General features: G+C 37.1%; 1 protein-coding gene across 3 annotated transcripts in view; it reads left to right on the top strand.

Annotated features, from left to right (window-relative positions):
• The window catches only part of LOC117405862 (rho guanine nucleotide exchange factor TIAM1-like), a 97385-nt gene that overhangs the window by 43570 nt on the left and 38708 nt on the right, over window positions 1–15107 (top strand). For all 3 annotated transcript variants that reach the window (XM_059029697.1, XM_059029699.1, XM_059029698.1), the window contains exons 2-7: window positions 6021–6093; window positions 7568–8540; window positions 8752–9196; window positions 9699–9871; window positions 10485–10709; window positions 13703–13888. In XM_059029697.1, coding sequence (XP_058885680.1) covers window positions 7578–8540; window positions 8752–9196; window positions 9699–9871; window positions 10485–10709; window positions 13703–13888 — 1992 coding nt within the window. In that variant the 5' untranslated portion in view covers window positions 6021–6093; window positions 7568–7577. The remainder of the gene's footprint in view (window positions 1–6020; window positions 6094–7567; window positions 8541–8751; window positions 9197–9698; window positions 9872–10484; window positions 10710–13702; window positions 13889–15107) is intronic.

Here is a 15107-nt window from a genome sequence, read left to right as displayed (position 1 = left end):
AAAGACGATGAACCAGGTTCGACTCCACGCACTGGCGATGCTCTCAATAGAGAAACGGCTGATCCACGAGATACCGGATTTCACTTCAGCAAGTTTCGGACTGTCGGAAGACACTTTTGATATTTAGGGCCAATATACCTAAATGTTTTATTAAACGAATATGAGTTTACATTATTAGTAAGTACGCACGTTTCAATATGAAACATTCATTTCAGCAAAGATCCACTACGTTATAAGTTCTTAATGAAAAAAAATATTGGAGCCAACTTTTTCACTAAAGCAAAATCAGGCTTATGTGATTTTGAAATTACACAATTTGATATATTTACTGCTGCTTAGTCAGAGTTAAATAAAAGATTTTGGTGGGAATTTAATTTGAACTTGTTTCTGGCCCCACGGCAACATAATGGTATGATACTCTCTCTTCCATACATTTCTTCTAATGATGGTCTGATGCTCTCTCTTCCTTTTATTTTTTGGGAGTAATAAAAAAATAAATGTACACCTTGCCTACATTTAAGTATTAAGTCTCTCCTGACTGCCTGCCAAGCTCACATTCACTAAACAAACTTTTTTTTTCTTACTGTTTAACATTAGCCACGGTGCAGACCTTGGGTCAAACCAATATGTTCGTGTAGGGAGAATTTATTGTCATAAATGAATTTATTGTTTATAAATGTTCACAATAGCAATAATTCTAGCTAACTACATATACAAATATGCTTAATACATGCATTACTTTGCACAATATTAGTTTATCATACATAAACTCAAGGTTAATGGCTATTTACAGCAATATGATCATATAAGGACGAAAACAACTTTTGCATTTGCATGTTCTTACATTTTTGGCGTGTACGATAATTTTTGGTGAAATACTATAATTTTGAGGCTCCAATACGATATTTTAATTTTTCAGGTCTGGTAGCACTGGTACCAAGCTCCTTTTATTATGTGAGATCTGGCAAGCTTCTTTATCATCAGAGATCTGCTGGAAGTAGCCTTGGCAAGCTCCTTTATTAGAGTGAGATCTGCTGGATGTAGCCCAGGCCAGCTTCTTTATTATGTGAGACCTGCTGGATGTAGCCCTGGCAAGCTTCTTTATCATCAGAGATCTGCTGGAAGTAGCCTTGGCAAGCTCCTTTATTAGGGTGAGATCTGCTGGATGTAGCCCAGGCCAGCTTCTTTATTATGTGAGATCTGCTGGAAGTAGGCCTGGCAAGCTTCTTTATCATCTGAGATCTGCTGGAAGTAGCCCAGGCAAGCTCCTTTATTATGTGAGATCTGCTGGATGTAGCCCTGGCAAGCTCCTTTATTATGTGAGATCTGCTGGAAGTAGCCCTGGCAAGCTCCTTTATCATCTGAGATCTGCTGGAAGTAGCCCTGGCCAGCTTCTTTGTCCAAATAGGAAAAAATAAGCATACAGTACGAGAAGTTTAGAGACCTCTTCATTAAGTGTTTTTAAACAAACAAACAAACAAACAAAAAACAACATTATGGCACCATTTATTCAACGTTGCCATTTGACTTTAAAGAGCTTTAGCTACTACCCTTTGTGGTAAAAATTACCCTTTGCAATAAATAAATAATGAAAGTCTTTGCAAAGCACAGAAATATATTTATTGGTCCTTTACACTTTTGTCATGTTCGTGATTGATCATCAGATAGCTTATTTGCTTTAGCCTAGAGTTTTCTGTCCCTTATCAATAAGATGCAATTCATTGTACACAAGCTTTAATTAGCATCTATAGAACCACATTCTACTGGCGAGAGCCTTGCACTGTTCCTGCGGAATTTGGATTTAGATATTATTATTATTATTATTATTATTATTATTATTATTATTATTATTCCAGGCCCATAGGGCTGGGAAGCCTGTTGTTGTTGTTGTTGTTGTTGTTGTTGGGATTCTTCTTCTTCTTGTTATTATTATTCTTTCTGCCAAAGGTTGCTGGAAAACTGACGAAATTCGGGAGGATGGTAGATACTTATGGGAAGTTGGTATATGTTAATTGAATGTATGTCGTAGGTCACATGGTTTGGCCGCCATATTGGATTGAAAAAAAGCATAAATATAAAAATGTGTCTTTCAAAAACCACTTATTGCAGAGTGCTGAAAGTTTGTATACTTTGTTGAGGGGTAGTCCAAGATTAACTGGTCTTCATAAGAAGCTGACAGGTTGTGTGGTATGGCGGCCATGCTGCATGATATCATAATCACAAACTACAAAGATCATCTTCTCCTAAAAATTGGCACACATGATCCTAGTATAGTTGTCTAAGATTTGGTCAAGGGAAGTTGCTACAATTAAACATGGCGGCCACATTGGATGACATCATCAACATGCAAAACTGGCTTACAAAAACCTTTGTCTCTGAAACCAGTAGTCCGATTGAACCAAAAATTGGCAGACATGATCCTAGTGTGGTTGTCTTTTAAATGTTGCTCAAGGGAAGATGCTACAATAAAAAACATAGTGGCCACGTTGGATGACATCATTAACTTCCAAAACTGGCTAATAACTCCTGAGAGAGTGCAGATAGGGCCATGGTTACTATGGAACACATAGTAACCCATGTATGCATTCTGCACTATTTGCTAAAGTGTTTGGTACTGTTACTGGCATTCTGCACTATTTGCTAAAGTGTTTGGTACTTGTACTGGTAAAGTTGCTGTTGCGGTTGTTGCTGTTGCTGTTGCTGTTGCTGTTGCGGTTGTTGCTGTTGCTGTTGTTGTTGCTGTTGCGGTTGTTGCTGTTGTTGCGGTTGTTGCTGTTGTTGCTGTTGTTGCGGTTGTTGCTGTTGTTGCGGTTGCTGCTGTTGTTGCGGTTGCTGCTGTTGTTGCTGTTGCTGTTGCTGTTGCGGTTGTTGTTGCTGTTGCGGTTGCTGTTGCGGTTGTTGCTGTTGCTGTTGTTGCGGTTGCTGCTGTTGTTGGTGGTGGTGGTGGTGGTGGTGGTGTTGGTAGTCGTAGTAAAACAGTGCGTGATCGGGTTCATCCCCTATGAGGACAGTGTGTGCGTATCATCAATGCAGCAGTTTTGAAATCGATGCAAGATTATCCCAGTAATCATCAATCGCAAAACATATACCTTTCAGTATATTCTTTTGTCTGCTACACGTCTGTCCTAAAATATCATTAACCTGAAGTGCTGGTATTTTAAATCCGTTTGTAGAGAATTGCTGAAGCTACGGTTCTGTAGGAAAACTTGTATACAGTATATTTTATATGTACGTTTTATAACACCGTGTAACAATTTTTTTTTTTTTTTGTTCCTGGGTAGTAAGTGTTATTTCCTAATTGCTTATGCCTCAAAAGTATAGAAAATGGTTATTATTCACCACAAACTTTGCTTTTGTGGCCAGGACAGTGATATTTTGAAATTTACCTATTTTCCAGAACATTTCAGATAGATTTAGTGCTGAGTGAACTTGGAGTAACTTCTAGAACTTTCCAGTAATATAAATAGTAGTATAAATACAGGGGCCTTAAGCCCACCAGTTCAGTTTAGTTCCAGCTGCCTAAGTGGATACATATCTGCATTTTTCTGAGATGGCATCAAGAGGCTGCAAGCATCCGGCAGACGCATTTTGCTATGTCTGCGGCCAATTTATCAAGACCAGAGCGAAAAAGTACTCCGTGGAAGCATCTGCTAAGATGTGTGAGGCCTACAAGGCATATTTCGGCATGCCTGTCGGGGATCAAGACAAACCCTGGGCACCTCATTTCACTTGCGAGCACTGCAAAAAAACTCTGGAAGGTAAGATGGACAATTGTTGCTCGGAATTTTATGTTATAAAATTTGTTAATTTTTAAAATTGTAAAAGTTTTTAATTTTAAAATGTTTTACAATTTTCAATGTTATTGAAAAAATATATCATATATGAAAAATGTTGCGAGAATCTCTTACACATTAGTCATGGGTGAAATAAATGTATTTTTGTAGGATGGTACAGAGGGGAAAAGAGCCATGAAGTTCATTATCCCAAGAATTTGGCGGGAACCCACTGACCACTCAAGCAACTGCTACTTCTGCATGGTGGACCCTTCCAAACGTCGGACTGGCAAGAATGCACCTGCTATCACGTATCCGGACCTTCCTTCATCCATCGCCCCGGTGCCACACTGCCATGAGCTCCCCGTACCCACTCCTCCGGAGAGAGAGCAGCCGTCTTTAGAAGAGGGCAGCAAGTCAGAGAGCGAGGAAGATGTTGTAGATCCAGATGACAATTTCAGAGGTGGAGCTGAGGAGAGAAACCCATACTACCCCAACCAAAAAGACTACTCGCTTCTAAATCTTTTGTAGTCATTTTTGTATTACTTTAGTATAAATACATGTTAATTTGGATTCATATGTTGTTTTCGTTCACACAAAGTCAGAAAAAAAGACGCCTGTTTTCTCATTGGAAATAGGTAAATTTCAAAATATCACTGTCCTGGTCACAAAAGCAAAGTTTGTGGGGAATAATAGCCATTTTCTATACTTTTGAGGCATAAGCAATTAGGAAATAACACTTACTACCCAGGAACAAAAATTGTGTTACATAGTGTAATAAATATCTATGCAATGAAAAAATGTTTAGCACATACAAGGCTAGTACACAGCTCTTGCTTATAGAATATGTGTGTTTTCTTGTGTGTAACGCTATCTCAGTTTTTGTTTCCTGTATTTTTTTAATTTATTTTTTTATTACATTTTTGTGGTTGCCAAATGAGGCAGACTGCACTTGTACGATATCAATAGTCACGCAAGGCCAAATTGAAACTCGGGTAGAATTACTTAAATAGACCCTTCCGTATTTTAATATTAATTACATTTGGCAAGGGCAGGTTATATAGAGTACTCCAAAGTGCCATCATAATGTTTGTTTAATTTACAAGGAGGATAATACCTGTTTTCTGTTCTCCTACAGTACAGTAGTTATAGTACATTGTAGGGTACAGGTGGTTTCTGATCCCAATGACCTTTCTTTTTATAACTTTTTTTTTCTATTTCTTTTTTATGATTATTAAAGTTTTACAAGGGTAATCCCTTTTGAGAGGGTGCCATCTCATTTACAAAGGTGTTCTTTATTAACATCTGCTGCGATTGTATTGTTCCTGTAGTAAACAGAACACCCTTGGTTACAGTAGATCAGCCATGTGATAGAAATGTATTGCTGCCCTGTACAACACCTGTGGAGATTCCTGGCTGATGACAGAAGTACAGTAGAAAGGAATCTAAATTTAGGAAAGTAATGTAAAATAAATTATAATACACAGTGAAGAGAATATTGACATGCACCATAATTTAGAAATTCTATATAAATGCGCTAGGAAGCTTTTCTCTCATCACTATTTTGAACTAGAAGGGTATTGATCTTGTGCCCTTGCCAAAGTATCAGGATGAGTCATTCTTTTATTCCAGCATGGGGCCAACACCTCATTGCAAATGGGTAGGAATTTTCAAAGGGTTGTTAATATCTGTTGTAGGCTGATCTTCAAATAAATTCATTACTCATGTGTTTTATCTTGTCTGATTTTTCATTGTTTATGAATATGTAATTTTGTATTAATGTATCAATAGTTAACTTGGTTTATATAATCTGATTTAAATTGAATACAGTTTAGGTCATACTTTTGCTTTGAAAGCTGCCTTTTGCATTTATTGTAGACCCCTGCTGTCCCTCCAGAGTAATCTACTGTACAGTATAGTTTCAAAAGTTTACAAATGAAAAACATTATGGGCTGCTGTTGTACAGTATATGACATGTTTAAAGCTATATGGCTACATTATTAAGCGATTGCTTCAATTTTTATAAGTGTAATACATATTTTATTAATGTTTAAAAACTAGACTGTTTTGAGGGGGAAAAAAATGGTGTATAACCAAAATATCATTGAACCTGGCCCTAAATAGTATTTCTTAAAATCCTGCAAACTGTTTTTTTCGGTATTTTGTTGTTGGTTTCAGTTTCAGTACCTTATTTAATGACATGACTCAGTATACCATTCTTACCCATTCTATATATTTTGTTCCTAGATTCAATGCTGCAGCCTGCTGACTGAAGGTGCTGTAGAGAGTAATGGGAAGGATTGACAGACAGAATCATCAGGTATTGTACAGTATTTGTGATTCTTAAAAAAAGTAAAAGCTGTATTTCTGCTGTGTTGTATAGTATACTACTACTGACTTTAACATGCAAAATCTGTTATGTAATTCTTTGGCTTGGATGGATGTGGTTAGAAGTTTCTCCCACACAACAAAACATGACAAATAATCACCTATAAAAATCTCAAATCAGTTTCCTAACCATGGGTTACTGCCACTTGTTCATTAATATGAATTGAGAAAAGTTACAGTGCAATGATAAAATCAAGTCCAGAAAAACATCCTAGCACTTTCAAAAATAAATGGAGCACCTTTACTTTCAAATCAACTAATTCCCAGATTTTTAGTCACATTAAAATTAAAACCTTACACACTTTATATTCAGTACTACAGTATACAAGTATACAAGTATAATATATTTACTAACATAAAGTAGGCCAAATTTAGGTTTTCTGTCATGTGGCTTTAAAAATGAAGTTGATTTGGAGATGACTAATTTGTTATTAATAATGGATTTCAATTTCAGTGTTTGTTTTACAGTTCAGGTAGTTTCATTTTAGCAGTCTTATGTGAGCTCCTGGAAAATACTTTTACAACAAATATTGCTCTATGTAGAAGTCCCAATTGCACAGGCTATATCTCTTGACATTATCTTTAAAACCAAGCTGATCGCTTCTCCATTTAGGTCAACATTTATTTAGTTCAGTTCTTCTGTTATAAATAGAAGTGATGACAGTGTAATAATGTGCAAATTGAAACAATACATTCATCTTTTTACCCACCTAAACAAAACTGGGGGTATAATTTGTGTTCATTCCTTCCACTGGGACACTGCAAGAAAAATATTTAAATCTGCTAAAGTTACCTATCTCCAAAGGATGATGTTTTCTTTGATACCAGAGTGCTTGAACACCTTGTGATGCTGACAAATCTCTTACCATGCAGCACGTTGTACATCATGTTGTATTTTTTATAGCACTATACGAATCTTGGTCTATATTGTAGAACTCTTAACAACTTTTATATTATTGGTTAATACTTAAGATTCATATTTTATTAATTTACAGTTGCTGAGATTAACAACAGTATAAAGTACATCCTGTGCAACTGACTCCCTGAATCCTGCTGCAGGTGTTAATAGAATAGTTCCTATTTAAACTAATAGAGATTCTTTTTTTTTTCAGAACAATAGAATCTAGATCTATGCATTTTTACAGGCTCCCTTGTTCTCTCACTTTCTGCTATCTGACTTCCACATATAACAAAGTATAGTACAAGTACAATTTACTGCTAACATGGCCTAATTAATGAACTGTTAAAATATTAAGTAGTACTGTATTAATAGGTTTTTTTAAAGTTAAAAATAATAATAAAAAAAACCCTTGGATATTCAGCGCCCTCTGCTTTTACATTATGGCATATTTTATTTGTGTGGTGATTTTCTGATATTTAATGTTTTTTTGTTGTTGTTTTAACAGATTTTTAGTCATGGGAAACGTAGAAAGTCAGAATGGAGACCATGCTTTTTATGGAGATAACCAGGGACACTTGTCCCGCAAGCATATGTCCCGATCACTTCGGATCTCAAATAAACAATCCCGGCGGTCCAGACATGCTTCTTCCGGAAAAGTTGAACACAGAAACTCAGAAACGAGCACTCGATCCAGCAGCACCCCCAGCATCCCTCAGTCCTTGGCAGAAAACGGCCTTGAACTGTTTAATGAAACTAACGTCCTAGAGGACTTTGGAAGCCCCATTTGGGTAGACAGGGTGGCTATGAATTTAAGGCCAGTTTCATTCCATACAGAGTCATTAGTTGACTCCAGCATGGATAATAACACAGTACAAGCAGCAGCTTCTGTGCCAAGCATGCAGGAGACCAAAGACAGTAGGTTGTGTCAAGGAGAGGTTACCTACTTGCAAAGAACAAGCAATGGATCATGTGGAAACGAAAGTGTAAACTTCAAGAAAAAGAGATCCAAATCTGCAGATATATGGCGGGAGGACAGCTTAGAGTTTTCCCTTTCTGATCTTAGCCAAGAACACTTAACAAGCACAGAAGAAATCATTGACACAACAGAGAAGGACTGTCACAAGTGTGAAAGATTAAAAGCTAACAGCAGTCCAAAAGGTATGGAGACGCTGGATTCCAGCCATCGAGCCAACTCACTTGATGAACTGTATGGCCAAAGCAGCCCAGGTGTAATTAATGGTGCTCCCAGGAACAGGTCTGTAAAATACTGTCGGAAGCTGGTGTCTCACTCACGGGAGGTTGAAACCTCTGAAGAAACCAGTGATGATAAGATGCTGTCTCCTTCTGAAGACGATGCTGCCTCTTACGGCGCTTACACTCTTCCCTGCAGGAGATCTCACTGTCTTTCAGAAGGAGCTCCCAGCCAGCAGGTGACCCATTCAAACAGCATGCAAGGGAGAAGAGCTAAAACCACACAGGTAATTAGGCATGACAAAGACCTCTTTTTCCTTTAATTTTCTGGTGCATATCTGCGTAAGAAAGAAAAAAAGGTTACTATTAGGAAAACTGTTCAAAATATAAGTGGTGTGCTCTTTTTTTATATGTCCACAGTATATTGTGGCGCAGCATACAGTAAGGAAGATATTATATTATGTTTTATGTATTACAATATTTTCTTTTTACCCATAGGATGTTACAACATGGGAAGGAAGTGAATATGCAGATAGTGGGATTGATGGGGCAACAACTGATTCGGATCTCAAAACAAGACGCTCAAAAGTTATGTCGGCCATGTCAACATGTACTGGTAGCAGTGTTTTTATTGGAAGTGACAGTGGCAGCAGTGTCGGAGATGCCCTCCTTCAAGGGGTCTATGAGAACTTTAGGCGCGAGTTGGAAATGAGCTCCACCAACACAGAGAGCCTGGAAGAAGCTTTGTCTGCAGTGAGTGATGAGCAGAGCAGTGGCACTATGAGCTCGCCTGGGCAGTCCGATATCTTACTTACTGCAGCACAGGGGACGGTACGGAAGGCAGGGGCGCTTGCTGTGAAAAACTTCCTAGTGCACAAGAAGAACAAGAAGGTGGAATTGGCTACTCGACGGAAGTGGAAACGTTATTGGGTCTCTTTAAAAGGTGGACTTCTTTTTTTTTTTTTTTTTTTTTTTTTTTTTTTTTTAAACCATGTCTTTGAGATTACATTGACATTACTTACTTGGTTTCATTAGTGATGAATTGCATTGTATACAGTAGTGGTTAAATGGATGTGTAATTAGTTAAAATGGAGGGCAGAAATAATTGGGGAGTTTACAATATACCGTATGCATAATGTTTTTTCAAGGTGTTAGAGGATTTTGAATTTGAAGATTTACAGCTATGATACAGCAAGTTGCTTTTACCTGTCTTTGTTCATTTTTATTCATATCAACTGACCTCAAAGACATTAGAATTCAACCAGTATGTCTACAGTTTCATGGGAATTTTATTGTGTTTCAGCTCTTGCATTCTCAGCATTAAGGTGCGTTTTTCTAAAAATTGAAAAGTGAGCTTCTTAATCATTCCCAAGGGTTTTAAAAGCAGGTTTACAGGAACATGTTAATGGCAATGTTTCTGTAACATTGCGTTTCTTCTTTTCTAGGTTGTACATTGTTCTTTTATGAGGCAGATGGTCGGTCGGGAATAGACCATAACAGCACCCCAAAGCATGCAGTCTGGGTAGAAAACAGCATTGTTCAAGCAGTGCCCGAGCATCCAAAGAAAGACTTTGTTTTCTGCCTTAGTAATTCACTTGGGGATGCTTTCCTTTTCCAGGTGTGTACCGTTTTTATTTTACTTTTCCTTTTTGTTTGTTTTATTATGCTTAAAGAAGACTCCTACTTAATCTCTATTATTGAGCTCTATTTTGTGTAAAAGCAATTTTATCAGCGTATTACTAGTAAGAACCTACTAAGAACCATAATGAAACAGTGTCGTTTCTTGCTAATTTTATCTTCTCAGAAAATTGCATTTGCTTCAAAATAGTGGCTGTTGTGTTTACTTGGAAAGTGTGAATAAGGGATAAAACAGGGAGATTTAAATCAATTTGCAAAACATACCAAAATAAATCTGTGGAACTGAGGGAAGAAGCCTGGTATTTAATGTCATTATGTACTGTATTAAAATCCTAGCAAGGCTGTATCCAGTGTGCATGCATTTGGGATTACAAACACAATACATCCCTAATGTCATGCTTTTGCCTAAATACTGTAGTAATTCCAGACACTAAAGGCACATTGGAGCATGGTAGGGGTCATCCAATTCTCATGTGCTTCCAGACTACTGAAAGACCCTGTATACATCATTTCAAAATAAAATCCTAATAAAAGTGATCAAAAAGAGTTTAGACAATGTCAAAATGTTGCTTCATTTTATTTATCATCACCAGACTTGCAGTCAGACTGAACTAGAGAACTGGATAACCGCGATTCACTCTGCCTGCGCAACCGCTGTAGCGAGACAGCATCACAAAGATGATACGGTCAAGTTACTCAAGACGGAGATCAAAAAGCTGGAACAAAAAATTGACATGGACGAGAAGATGAAGAAGATGGGGGAGATGCAGCTATCATCTGTAAAAGACACCAAGAAAAGAAAAACCATTCTAGAGCAGGTAACCTAGAGATCAAAGGTTTATATAATATTAGAACACATTTATCTAACTCACTACAGTGAGTAACATAATATAATTGCTACTGAAAAATGTTGAGAATTCTATACATTTCTTTTGTGGGAATATACAGTGTGTATGTGGAAGGGTGAGGGTATTCACTGACACGGGAGACAGAAGATTTTATTTGCAAACACCGCACAGGTGCCCAGTTTTATTTATTTTCTTTCTTTTATTTTTTTTAATTTATTTTAGCCCACAGAGGGCACTGTTGTCCGTGGCCTGAATACTGTCAACAGTAAAACAGGACCATGGGGTTACCAATACAGGTATACCGTTCCGCGCACATACAAGTGCTCGAAAATAATAATGAAAACAGAAGGCGAAAGAAAAAGGGAAAATAAAACACAGTAATAAAACTACAAATAAAAGTGCTGCTTATGCAGTGCCCCCACTGCTGCTAAGCCGGTCAGAACGAGCCTCCAATCCTACGCTCAGTTATCCTATACAATGGGGTGGCCAGAGTTCCCCGTATAGCTAGAAAACGTCCCCTCGGGTACGTAATTATTTCTTCTGTTTTTCTTTAAATTATTTTAAGGCAGACTGTTTTCCCCAACCAGGCTTGTCTGGTCCTTGTTTTTAAACTGACGTCTTCTGTCAGTGTTACTGTGTGTTCCAAAACACGGCCACCCGAATGCACAACCAAGCGCAGTTCTTATGGGCCAAGCAATCTCCCAAGGCCTGCCTCTCAGCCACTCGAAGAGAGGGAAAGTACACACACCCTCTTCCCCACCTCTCCGTGTCATCGCCATGACTGACAGGCGGATCCTACGAGACTTCTGCCCTCTACCTGCAGTCCCATGCATGTGTCAGATATTCAGTCCAGATCTCCCTTGTTGCAATATATATATAATTTATTTTTTATTTTTTACAAACCTTTTAGAAAAGCAAGCACACACTTTTGTGTAACCTGAGTCATACCTCATGTCTTTAGTTTGTTTGGAAAATGACATCCTTGACAAGTATTATATAAATATTAATTCTCCTTGTTGCAAGTCTTTATTGGTGACAATATGTAATAGCTCAGAGAGTAGGCACTCTGTTGGCAGGTACTTCTGTATTCAAGACTGCACAAATTACTGCCGCTTGATGAGAAACAGACTCTCGATTCTAGAGATCAGTCGATAATCATTGAGAAATGATCACGTATCCTCCAAGATCGATATTTAAAAACCTTGCAGACTTGTCGAGTCTAATCAGTGCTGCCCTGGCTGGTCATGGTTGCCTTACACCATACTGACTACATTATAGCAAACCATTCAAATTTTTCTGTCTAATTGCAGAAAGTATTGATTTAATAAAAACAATGAGAGTAACAACAAATAAATAAAATTAACTATAATTAGCTTTGATTTTGAGTAAGAAATATATAATTTCATTTTTTATTTGAGCATAATATAACATAATTTTGTGTTCAGGGGTACATTCACCAAACTTCTGGAATTAAATAGCTAACGTTATTAAAAAGTTATTTTGGTGTCTCACATTATAATGATAGAACAAAACCAAATATTTTGCCAGAAAGCAAATGTTTGCCAGGAAGGAAACCATCAACTACTGGGTCAAGTTTCAGTTATCTGCACAATACCATATGTGTGAAATAGAGGTAAAAGCCCTTAATCTTAGAGGACAAAACAACAGTTATACCTCATGTCCTGCTGTTTTTATAACCAAGGCGTGGTCGAAGGTTTCAGTTAAACAAGAAAATGGTGGTCTAACAAATGCATCCTGAAAGACTAAAGGGATTTTACAAATGTTCCATATGAAATGATTCCTTGAAAAACAACAAATATTATTTTGGTATTTTTAGAGTTTTGGTTAGTTAATTGTTGAAATCTGGTTAATTTGCAGTTAGGCCCTATGTACAGTAAATTGTACATGTTCTATATGTGGCAGGCTTTATCTTGGAGAACGACTTGTCCAGTTCTGACAAAACTATCCCTGGTTACTTTGCCTCTAATGTATGTATACCCTTAGTGAGGTGAGATGTATACTTTAACATTCTTTCTTTCTATTAGAACTGGATTTAAATCTGAAAGTACCACTACAGCAATTTTTGTAATACTGTAATCTATAACTATCTAAATGGTTAAAATAAATAAATAATGTAAAACAACATTGTGCTTGCTAAGTGGTGCTAGGGATTTGAGCACTTCCATTACTTTTGAAAGCCTGGCTTTCAGTGCTCTGTTGCTGTTTCATTTGAGGGGTCAGGCATTGAAGCCTTCCATCCCATTTGTCAGAGTTACAAAGTAAATAATTTATAATCTTGAAAGTCACCTCTGTAACTGAACAGCAGAGTTTCTGGGTTATTTCATAAATAGTTTCAAAGCCATAATTGAGATTTGAAAGACTTTCTCTTCAAGACAATCAGTTTTATCTTGCTTACTTGTACATGTATAGGCACGTGAAGATATACTGTACTAACAAATTAGATCTAACAAGCTATCTGAGCATCGTAATATCTCATAATCAGAATAGTCGTAACTTGGACCGTTTAAAGAATTAGTAATATTTACTCATTCAGGTTCATTTATTTCTGTTTCATCTTCCTAAAAGGTGCATAGAACGATTAGAATATTTTGCTCATCAGCCTTTACTATCTGCACACCACTTCAGAATCCTACTGTGGCATTTCACTCACTGTTCCATGTTAAACTGAGATCTCTGGCTGTTTTCCTAGTGAAAGTATTAAATAAAATTTTATGTTTGTTAACGGTCATTCCTGGTGTGATTTTATTCTTTTTTCCAAATCATGCAAAATACATTTCATTATGTTCTTTTCCTAATATTTTTTCAACATAAAACGAGCTATGAAAGAGATTCTTTGTTATTATATCGGTCATTTTTACACTTATAAAGCTTTTTCTGAAGTACCTGTCACAGTAATTACCAACAATAAAACATATTTTTTGTTTGTTTATGTTCATTGATAGATATTTTTGTGGGAGCAAAACCTCGAACAGTTCCAGATGGACCTTTTTCGCTTTCGCTGTTATTTATCAAGTCTTCAAGGAGGAGAATTACCAAACCCCAAAAGGCTTCTTGCATTTGCCAGTCGTCCGACCAAGCATGCCATGGGACGCCTCGGGATTTTTTCAGTGTCCTCTTTTCATGCTCTGGTAAGTTTGCTGTTGGTATCTCAGTAGTCATTTGCTTTTATTTTCCACACATTCAACAAAGTTCCCCAGGTCTATTTACTGCTAGTGTATCATACTCTGCAGGTGTGCATGTCCCAGAGGTTAGGAATATAGTAGAGGCGGCTGTACATATATACAATGTGTTCCCATTACATTTTGAGTTATTTTCTTGAGTTGTACTGACACTTTGTATGGACATGTGTTCGCACAGTGTGGACCCTGAAGCAGTGGTAACCTAGGCTGGTTGGTTACTTCCTGGATACCTTGCAAACTATCCTGTCACTGCTTATATTGTTTATTTAAATTAACTGTTTACAGAAAAGTAGTATTTTAGTGGTGTATGTCTCTTTAATAATGAAGGACAAATGTATTTTTGATTTGTGAAAATGTTGGCTTTTGGCCGTGTACCGTCTTTTAATTATGCATCTAAAAATATAAAGCATAAACAAGGCATTACAAATAGGAGCAGTTTAAAAATAATGAACCATGTGCAAACAAACCCATTAATATGTTTGAGATAACATCAATTTCTGAATTGATTAACATTTTAAAAACACAATATTATATAACATTGCAGACAATGCCATGACTGCCATGTACATATTTTATATTAGATCAATTCATTCCGGGATTATTTTACCAGGTGGATCTTTACCTTCATTGTCAACAGACTATGCTTCACAAGCATCTTTTCAGATAGAACCTTTAGCTCAGTCTATGAATTTACAGCCTTGTTTCCTACACTTACCAGTGTTAATGAAGGGGCTACAGGCTGTTCAGATAAGTCAGACAGATAAGGCAGGTCGGTAACTGGCATTTCCTGACTAAACTCATTCTCAAGGAAATCGGAATCTAAATCAGAACAATAGCAATCTGAAATAATTTCAGACATTTTAAAGTTGCTATGAAACACTTCTCGTGGCAGTGTTCGTTTGAGCTGCCGAAGCACAGCTCCGTCCTGAATTTCAGCAGCACATCACTGGATTGGAATGTAAACAAAGACATTCAAAACTAGTGCTGGTAAGCATCTTATCACATTCAAGAGGGGTAACACAAATGTATCCCACGCTAGATATACCCATGCTTGTGATGTATATAGATTATAGGGGTGCAGTAGCACCCCTATAGTTATGGTTTCACTGTGGATTCTATGTTAAACTCACATTTCTGCCCTTTAATGACTTTTGAGTTGTTTGACGGA

The sequence above is a fragment of the Acipenser ruthenus genome, chromosome 9 (assembly GCF_902713425.1).
Source record: "Acipenser ruthenus chromosome 9, fAciRut3.2 maternal haplotype, whole genome shotgun sequence".
Classification (NCBI taxonomy): Eukaryota; Metazoa; Chordata; class Actinopteri; order Acipenseriformes; family Acipenseridae; genus Acipenser; species Acipenser ruthenus.
Note: the sequence above shows the minus strand (reverse complement) of the source record. Positions and strands in the feature narration are given on the sequence as shown.